Source organism: Lolium rigidum, chromosome 6 (assembly GCF_022539505.1).
Source record: "Lolium rigidum isolate FL_2022 chromosome 6, APGP_CSIRO_Lrig_0.1, whole genome shotgun sequence".
Lineage (NCBI taxonomy): Eukaryota > Viridiplantae > Streptophyta > Magnoliopsida > Poales > Poaceae > Lolium > Lolium rigidum.
In genome coordinates this window covers 35,259,150-35,269,533 of record NC_061513.1, presented here as the reverse complement: position 1 = coordinate 35,269,533, position 10,384 = coordinate 35,259,150, and the positions used below count along the sequence as shown (strand labels likewise).

The window sequence follows — 10,384 nt, the reverse complement described above, 5'->3', positions numbered from 1 at the left end:
CGTTGCATGTTATCTAATGCTTGGTATGCATAGACGTTTACGGGCTGAAGCGACCTCCACCGCTTGTTACTTGATAAACGGGTCACCTTGCATTCCGCTTGATAAGAAAACTCCTATTGAGGTATGGTCTGGTTCACCTGGCGATTATTCACGAGTTGAGAGTTTTCGGTTGCCTTGCTTATGCTCATGTTGATAATGGAAAGCTAGAGCCCGGGGCTGTTAAGTGTGTGTTTCTTGGTTATGGTTCGGGAGTTAAGGCATATAAGTTATGGAATCTGAAACTAAGAAAGTTTTGCATAGCGGGAATGTAGTCTTTAATGAGGCTATCATGTTTTATAAGAGTTCATCTACGGATGTTATTGATGCTTGTTGATTTTTTCGATAATTACGATGATGAACAACGAGAGGATTAGCGTGCGAGGTGGAGCACGTGGAGGAGAAAGAAAATGATGTTGCTGAAAATGACACTCTTGTTCGGCACTCACCACCTATTTTGCGGCAAATAAATAGTTCCATTGCTTTGTGATAGACCGAGGCGTAACAAAGGTCCACGTCCTCGTTTAATTGAAGAGTGTAATCTTGTTCATCATGCTTTGAGTTGTGCTGAACAGGTGGAGCATGATACTGAACCTGCTACATATGCTGAGGCTGTTGCATCCATTGACCACGTGAAGTGGATTTCTGCTATGCAAGAGGAGATGCAATCGCTTGACAAGAATGGTACATGGGATGTTGTGCCCTTGCCTAAACAGAAGAAGGTTGTCCGCTGTAAGTGGATATTTAAAAGAAAGGAAGGATTGTCTCCTAATGAACCTCAGAGGTTTAAGGCAAGGTTAGTAGCAAAAGGTTTCAGCCAAATTCCAGGTATTGATTATAATGATGTATTCTCTCCGGTTGTGAAGCATAGTTCCATTCGTGCATTCTCTGGTATTGTGGCTATGCGTGATCTTGAGCTTGAGTAGCTAGATGTAAAGACTGCTTTTCTGCATGGTGAACTTGAGGAGGAGATATACATGGACCAACCTGAAGGTTTTGTTGTGCCTGGTAAGGAGGATCTTGTTTGCAAGTTGAAGAGGTCCCTTTATGGTTTGAAACAGTCTCCAAGACAGTGGTACAAAAGGTTTGATTCATTTATGCTTGCACATGAGTTTAAGAGATCTAAGTATGATAGTTGTGTTTATATCAAGTTTGTTAATGGATCACCAATATACTTGTTTGTTATATGTTGATGATATGTTGATTGCTGCCAAGAGCAAGAAAGAGATCACTACTTTAAAGTCACAATTAAGTAGTGAGTTTGAGATGAAGGATCTTGGTGCTTGCTAAGAAAATACTAGGTATGGAAATTACAAGAGACAGAAGATCTAGTGTGTTATTTCTTAGTCAGCATAATTACATTCAGAAAGTTCTTCATCGTTTTAATATGCATGATGCAAAGTCTGTTAGTACACCAATTGCTTCTCACTTCAAATTGTCAGTATTGCAATGTCCTAGTACTGATGAAGATATTGAGTACATGTCTCGAGTTCCATATTCTAGTCGTTGTTGGTTCCTTGATGTATGCCATGGTTTGTTCTCGTCTCGATTTATCCTATGCTATGAGTTTGGTCGGTCGATACCTTGGCTGATCCTGGTAAAGAACATTGGAAAGGCTGTTCGGTGGATTTTCGAGGTACCTTCGTGGCACATCCAAAGCTTGCTTGAAGTTTGGCAAGACCGGTGAGGGACTCGTTGGCTATGTGGATTTAGATTTTGCTTGCCTATTTGGATAAGAGAAGATCCCTCACGAGGTTATGTGTTCACTTGTTGGTGGATGTGCTTTGTGAGTTGGAAGGCAACGTTACAATCTGTTGTTGCCCAATCTACAACTGAAGCGAGAATATATAGCAATTAATGAAGGCTGGCAAAGAGTACTGTTTGGTTGAAAGGTTTGTATGCTGAGTTTTGTGGAGATGATTCTTGCATTAACTTGTTTTCTGACAGTCAAAGTGCAATATACCTTACTAAAGATCAAATGTTCCACGAGAGGACAAAGCACATTGATATCAAGTACCATTATATTCGCGACATTGTTGCTCAAGGTAAACTGAAGGTATACAAGATAAGTACTCATGATAATCCTGCTGATATGATGACAAAGCCGGTTCTGTTTCCAAGTTTGAGCTTTGCTCGAGCTTGGTTGGTATACTTGTTTAGCCCAAGTGGTTGTTGGCGTCGGCAAGTGTTTTTCTTTTGTTGTTCGGGAGATTGTTGAAGTTCATGCTACAAGATGGAATTTGTCTCAAGGTAGAGTTTGTTGTATTGTGATCCAAATTCATATACTAAAGGGAGGCTAACTTCGACGAGCGGAGCGAGGCGCCGTCGCCCGAGGCTTGGGCCCGCGGTACGGTACGGATCGTTGGCACCGCCTATATATACCTCTTGTAAGCCGTCGGTAGGGTTTATCAGATTATAAGATAACCCACGGCGTTTGTAAACACCTCCGGATATAGTGAAGTTTCTTTGGTGGCGCCGTGGTTTTTCCCCTTCTGTGTTGGAAGGGGTTTTTCACGTTAAATCTTGTGTCCCCTGTGTGTGTTCTTGTTTCGTTATTCGTTATTTGCTTGTCGCTTTTATAACAAGCACTACTATTCACCTCGTTCTGGCTACAGCAGAAACCTCATTTTTTTCGGAAAGTGCCAGAATTTTACTTTAATTAGTGCAAAATAAAATGAGGCCAACCGCTGCCGTGCTTTCTCTGGGAAATCGGCAGGATTATTGTTCACCGGTGCACATCGACGAGTTGAACGACGAACCGCCCGCCAGTTCACAGAAAGAGACGGTGAGTAGATCGGAGAAGAAGGTGGTCAGGGCCATCCGGCCAGTCCCCGGTGTCGATGGCCATGCGACGGGGGACATCGCCGACGGATGGGATGGTGGTGACGGCCCAAGACGACGCCAGCGTCCGGTGTCAGCCATGAAATGATCAGATTGATGATGATGATGTGATCGTCTCCTCTTTTTTCCTTATCTGAATCTTCCTCCCCTCACAAACAGATTCGTCGTGTCTTCACATGATTCGCGAGCCAGGACCGCGAGACCTACGGCCTCCAGTGTCACGCGGACAGATCATGCTGCTCAAGGCGCCATATCTTTAATCATCTGAATCTGCTTCTGCATGCTTCGGGATGAACTTGCATCATCAGGATGCCATTAACTTTGACACGAAATCGTAGCGGCCGACGTGAGCGCGGAGTGCAGAGTTCGCAAAAACTTGCTGGCAGGACGTAGAGCAAGTCCGCGATTAGGCATTTAATCTCTGATCGTCTGCTGCCGGAGAAGCTGAGTCGTGTCATCCACTCATTCAGCGACAAAGTTATCCGTTAGAATTGGCTAGCTACCAAATGTATAGTACTGCATGTGCATGAGCAGTCCGAACTCCCAAGCAAGTTGAACGAGCGTGAATGGATAAATAGAGGCCGAGCTACATCTAACTTTTTATTTTTTAAAAATCGAAAATCATATTTTGAAGTTTTAAAAAAATTTAAAAAATCCTAGATGTAGTCAATGATGGAATCTACAAACATGCAAAATCTCAATGTGAAATTCTTATTACTTTAGGCTACAAAAAATGACAAATATGTGGAAGAATAGTGAATAGTGCACAAAACTATAAAACCTGTCAGATTTTATCATTTATGTGTAGTCTACAATACAAAAAATTTCACATTGAGATTTTACACGTTTGTAAATTTCTTCATTGTCCACATCCAAGATTTTTTTAGATTTTTTTAAAACTTAAAACTATGATTCCAAATTTTAAAAAATAAAAAGCTACATGTAGCTCGGCATCCGTTTGCAGTTTTTGAAGCGTCCATGACCTAGTATGACATGAAACCTATCAGAAGCAACAAAAAATTGGTTAAGGTTTTGTCGTGCAATTAACAGGAATGATAGCTCTAGGTGGGGGTTGATAAACATTACATTGTATAGATTGTATGTATATACGTAGGCATGTATTTGTACCCTGTACTACTATATATGAGAGAGGCTACCCCTATTGGGCTATCCAATACCCTACCAATACTTTTGTCATGGTATCAGAGCCAGGCGGTCTCAAGTTCAAACCCCGGCTAACGCACTATTTATTCAACTATGAATAGTTGCAGGCCCCGATTACCCACGTCTAGTGTCTTCCCGTTTGTCCAGCCTAGACGTGACGGGAATTGTTAAAATATATAGCCTAGCCCTTTCCAACAGTTCGAACTTTTAGAAAACTTGGCTAGTGCAGCAATCTAATATGGTATCATAGCGTATACTTCGTTATCAACTTCTACATGCCCCTTGGAGTTCTCATTGGTCCGCTACTGCTGAGTTGATTTGGATACATGCTTTGCTTGGTGAACTTGGAGTTTCTCAACGTCAGTCACCCATACTGTGGTGTCACAATATTGGAGCAACGTTTCTTTCTGCCAACCCGATGTTTCATGCATGTACCAAACATATAGAGGTTGATTTTCACTTTGTCAGAGAACGGGTTGCTCAGAAGTTGCTTTAGATACGTTTCATCTCCTCCAAGGATCAGTTAGCTGACATATTCACCAAACCCCTTCCGTTACCATAGTTTACGTTGTGTAAGTGCAATCTCAATGTACATGGCACAATTGAGATTGAGGGAGGGTGATAAACATTACATTGTATAGATTGTATGTGTATACATATGCATGTATTTATACCCTGTACTAATATATATATATATATATATATATAAGACTATATATATATATATATAAGACTATATATATATATATATATATAAGACTATATATATAAGAGAAAGGCTAGCCCTATTGGGCTATCTAATACCCTACCAATACTTTTGTCAGGGGTATTGCGCACTCGACATTGCAGAGTAGAGGAGGAGAAAAACTAGATCTAACTTGACTTGGGCCGGCTGCAACCTATGGTTGCGAGGTCTTGGGGAACTGCTGAGCAGCCCAGCAGTATGATACGACTCACATTCACATCTAACTGAGGCCAAAAGAAGATATATTGGCATTTTAAATTTTCAGCCCGCAGCTTTTTTTTGAGGAAAAGCCACCACCGCAAACTTTATTAATTATGTCTCTCAAAGGCATTGCCATGACTACAGCAAGGCGGATAGTTGAGGAATATCATTTGTTTCAGTTTCTTTTAAAGAAAAATGATTAGGTGCTGGTACCCCAAACAAATTCTTATAGTATTCAGTGATATAAACCTTTAAGTTTTCTTGACCAATAATTGTGTCCTCATCTTACTCAACCTATTCTTTTCACATTCTTATTTTCACCTCCTCATCGTACAGTATCAAAGCCCCCTTCCCCCCCCCCCCCAAGCATGGGTAAGAAAGTGTCTCCAGAAACATTTTTTTTGCGAGTAGACAAGCTCAGCAAGAACTTGTTGCTATGCTTTCCATACAGCACAACTAGGGATCACTCCAATTATCACATTTTGATGAAAGTTGAAAGTTGACACAAAGTTCACCCGTTACAATGTTCTTGACATGCAGCTTAGAAGAATTGACGCCCACTAGAATACCCCCTCCCTTGGATAGGTGATTTAAAAAATGGGTCGAGAAGTATGATCTCCCTGTCTCCGAGATAGCAAAGAAATCAAGCTTATTATGTTTCTTGATGGTTTCATGAATGAAAGAATATTTTTCCGTGCCCCCAAAGCCCTCACTATTCAAAAATCTATAGTTCATGTAGAGTAAATGTTTTTAGTCTAGTGCTTCTACAAACCACATAGCACTCTTTTACCCTTTTTTCTATAAGTATGTCTCGGTTTTTACTCCTTCAATGGTATGGTCCTTTAACCTCTTTGTTCTTCCATCTCTAGGTCAGCACTAAGGTCAGAAGTTTATTTTTTGTCGAAATAGGTAAGCACCACCTCCAGCCATTGTCTGCTAGAAAAATGATTCCCTTGGCAGGTAGAATAGCGCCACATGTTGCCATCGCCCAATCTGGGGGACCCAGATCTAGGGTTTCCTCCCAGAGCAACTTGAGCGAGAAAAACGGAGGTTACAAGAATGATGCTTTCAACAAGGTAGCGACAAACAGGCGCCGCCATCCATCCGCCGTGACCGAAGTCGGGGCTAGTTTTTGCCGGCAGCCATGCCTCACCGTCGGAGACCTACCAAACTAGCCACAAAACTAGAACTCCTTCGGCGAAAGAGGAAACCACCATCGCCATGCCTAAAGCAGATGCTCCAGACGACGCCCTCATGAAGCGGGAAGAGCCCCAGGTGAGCACCGGATGCTGCCGACCGCGGCCACCACGTGGATCACTAATTGCGTGGTGTGCTGGCGGTGGCACGGGTCCGATCTGGGCCCCACAGGACCATGGTCGTGAAGTGCAGCGCCAATGCGTACGGAGTAGCGCAGTGAAGGCCTTGGTTGATCGATCAGGAGCCCACCTGTGCAGCGACGACTGGAGCCCAACTGTGCGACATATAGCTTGCCTCCTGCTCCACAACCTGCCTGGATCATCTTCTTCTCTACAGCCGACTGGTGGAATGGGAGCTACCGGATCGGCATGAAGAAAGGTCATTGACCCCGCTGATCTATGAGTACCAAGTCATCAATCTGGTTTGTATCGTCCTCCTCGATCTGGCCGATGATTTCCGGTCTTCCTTTCGGAAATCTACGCTGATTTCCATGGTATTGACAGAAGTGAAGATTGTCATGGTGGATATGATCGGAGATCTATGTGGCAGAGAGGTGTATTGGTTGCGATGAAGACTTGCGATACATGTTTCTCCTGTGTGTTGGGTGTTTTTTTTTTTTGAAACCTCTGTGTGTTGGGTGTTGATGGCTTGCAGTAGTGGCCTTGGCAAGAGGAGCGGCAACATAGGTTGACTGCAATATTGGTGGTGCTTACCGGGTATTGACTATCAAATCGTTATTTACAGGGTGAAAGCTCAAGGTATGGTCTGTATTGGTTGTACTTGGCAGTGCCCTTGCTGAAGGCAATGTTTTGGAAACTCGGCCTTTCTCGAGGTGAAATCTATAGATATTCAATCAGGTGATGACAACGCTCGTGCATTAATTCCTTTTTGGAGGCGTTGTTTGTGAAAAATCTCTTTCCTGCCCGGATGTTATCTTTGGTGATGGTTAGAGTGTCACTTATGTGAGTGTTTAGTTTTTCATTTCTCCTTTTGTTTTTTTTCTTTGTGTGCATCTTTGATGTCTTTTGATATCTTGGTGGATAGGGTGAGTGTAATTGGTATCTTTGCGGTATTAATGTATTTTCTTTATCGAAAAAATATGTATTGTATGTAGCAAAAAAAAAAATAGAGAGGAGCATAATTCTACAGCAAGAAAAGCCAAATCCAACAATATTAGGCGCGGCAAAGCGCCCGTAGGACCCGTTATTAGAACAAGGCAATCCATATGCATCGACATAATTTACTCTTTTCATGATGCCTTGATAAGCTATGTGATCTTCTTCACGCTCGGCCTATCCATTATGCCAGAGATCCATGACTTCACATGAGGATATCTACTTAGCACCGGTGCGTGAGGTGTAGCCAACAGGTAGTGTAGCATAGGTGAATGGCTTAGATCTGCCAGGCTGATGAAATCTCCAGCCAAATACTTGAATTTAGAAAGACGTGCCTCGTAAACTTGGAAGACATCCTTCAGTTTCTCCAGACTCTCCTCCACAATCTTGTGGTCAGTTGTGCCTCCCATGAAGATAGGCACAATGAAGCATTGGAACGCGATTACTGACATGATTGGGTCAAACTTTTGGGACTCCACGTCGAGCCAAACGTCGACCATTGTAGATGGAAAACGCTGACGTTCCCCCGGAGGAACAGCGTTTTGATCCCCCGCCTCGTACGCACGCCACGCGTCCCTGCAGATCAGAAAAAAACGGGCAGCACATGGCGGGGCCCACTCCATCTTCCACCACGACCTTATCCTTTCGTGCAGATTTTTCCCCAATCTTCTCTCCCACGAGCTTGGGTCCATGGCTGGAGCCTGGAGATGGAGCACCGCGCGCCCTATGCTGCCTTGCCCCCACGCTGCTGCACCACCACCTCCCCTACCCCGCCATGGCTACCATCCCTCCTCCCTGCTCCGCGCCGCCCCGCCATGATTCACTGCGCCCCGCCATAGCTGGATGCGAGACCCAGGGGAGGTCGCCGGCCGGGGAGCCGATGATGCGAGCGGCGTCGACGGCTGCTACATGCGGGGTCGCCGTATGCTACTAGGGCGGCGGCTGCTGCTACATGGTCGCCGGCCTCTGCTACATGGTCGCTGGCCTCTGCTACATGTCGCGGCGGCGACGGCTGGGCCTGCTACAATAGGCAGAGGCTGTTGCTACGATGGGCGTCGGCGACTGCTACATGCGGCGTCGGCGTCTGCTACAAGGGCAGCGGCTGCTGCTACATAAGCGCCACCCTCTGGTACTTGCCGCGGCGGCGGCGCAGCTGCTACAACTGGCGGAGGCTGCTGCTACGACGGGCTTCACCGGCTGCTACATGGGTCAGCGACGGCTGCGACAAGCTGCGGCGACCTGCTACAAGCGGCGATGGTCCTTGCTACAAGTAGCGGCGGTGGTTGCTACAGACGGCGCGCCGCCGATCTGCAACTAGGCCGCCGGCGAAGCTACGTACGGCTAGTGGCGATGCTAAAATCCCGGGACGGCGGTGCTGCATGCTGGGGGCCGTCGTGCTACCAGGTGCTGCCAGCAGGGGCCGGAGTTGGTGCCGAGTCGGGCGGCGGCGCTGCAAGCCGGACGCCACATCGCCGCCGGAGGTGCTGCAAGCTCGGGCGACTGCAAGCGACGGTGGCGGTTGCTACAAGTGTCGCCGGCCACTTCGACAAGCGGCGGCGAACATGGCTACAAGCGGCGGCGGTGGCTGCTGCAAGCGACGGTGGCGGTTGCTACAAGCCGCGGCGGTGGTTGCTACAATCGGCAACGGAGGCTGCTAAGTGTCGCCGGTGACTGCTACAATGGGCGCTGGCGGCTGCTACAATGGGCGCTGGCGGCTGCTACAAGTGTCGATGGCGGATGCTACAATGGGCGCTGGCGGCTGCTACAAGTGTCGCCGGCAGCCGCCGGCGGCCGCTACAAGGGGCGGCGAACATGGCTACAGCCAGCGGTTGCTATAAATCGGGCGCCGCCGTGCTGCAAGGAGGCCGGCGAGACAAATGAGACCGGCGGTGAAGCTATATGCGACCAGCGGTGTCGATCTGACAAGAACGACTCGTCGGTGCTGCTACCGGTGCGGCAGCGGTGCTGCCGACGTGGTTCTGCAAGCCGGGCGCTAATGGCTGCTGGCTCGTGCGTGAAGGACGGGGAAGGAGGAGAAATTTCTTCGCTGTTTTTTTTTTTTTTCGTGTTGTCCTCGCGTGGGAGGGTTGACCAAATCTGACGGTTCAATTTACTTGCATCGGGCGGCTGGCAACCCGGGGGATCGGGGATTTGATCCCCCGGGGGACGCTCAGCGCGACCCATTGTAGATTCTGTGACGCTGCTTTCTTTGAGCAAGTCAGATGCGTGTTTGCGAAGCACATACTTGGAAATTGCACGCGACTCTGTTAAGATAAGAAACAGACCGTTGATTTTTTTCGAACAATTATTTTTGGGACCAATTTGCCATGAAATTAATTGATGAAGATCGCTGATTGTTACTCACCGAAAAGAACCAGATCGCCATCCTCGAACGCTGGGACCTGACCGAAGGGCTACAACAAACCAATACATGGAGACGTTGATCTGGAAACATGTTATCTCGGACGCGCAAGGTGAAACAGAGATTTGATTACTACGCTAGATAGAAGAAAGAAGTGGCGGCTGCAGACATACGTTGCGGGCGACATGCGCGGGGCTCTTCTGCTCGCCGGCGGGGATGTGGACGTGCACCAGCTCGTACTCGGCGCCGACCTCCTCCAAGCATATCAGCACCCGAGCCACGCAAGTCGACTTCGCCGGCCCGAACACCTTCACCGGCGACATCGGCGGATCGGTCTCTGCCCCCTTTGCTGGCTGAAGGATGAACAGGCGTGGGAAGAAGGATGCAGGAGGTGAGTGCGTGCGAGTTTAGTCTTCTAGTGAGCAGGCAAATCAGGAGAGAGCACGCCAGGAAATTAAGCAGCTTTGACTCGAGCCACTTGTTGTAGCTGAAAAGTTGGACGCGGTGGCCGTTCTACCTACTGTTGTGGAAAGTTCAGGCAGGTTAACTGTTATGGATAGAACCACATTACATGATTGATGAAAGGACGCGTGGAGAGGATGAGGCGTGAGGTGTCCCTGGCCGGCAGCAGTGCTCCTCAGTCGACGATGGTTCCGGTGACGACGTGTTGTGCTGGATGACGGAGCTCCGTGTGGTGTGGCGACGACGACGCGACTGCTTGGT

General features: G+C 47.1%; 1 protein-coding gene across 1 annotated transcript; it reads right to left on the bottom strand.

Annotated features, from left to right (window-relative positions):
- Positions 1-7,390: 7,390 nt before the first annotated feature.
- On the bottom strand, positions 7,391-9,984 carry LOC124667907 (probable glutathione S-transferase GSTF1). The gene is made up of 4 exons (XM_047205140.1): positions 9,835-9,984; positions 9,665-9,713; positions 9,499-9,563; positions 7,391-7,814 (listed from the first exon to the last, which is right to left on the bottom strand). Exons 1-4 carry the CDS (start codon positions 9,982-9,984, stop codon positions 7,452-7,454), a joined length of 627 nt encoding a protein of 208 aa, XP_047061096.1. The 3' UTR covers positions 7,391-7,451.
- Positions 9,985-10,384: the final 400 nt, after the last annotated feature.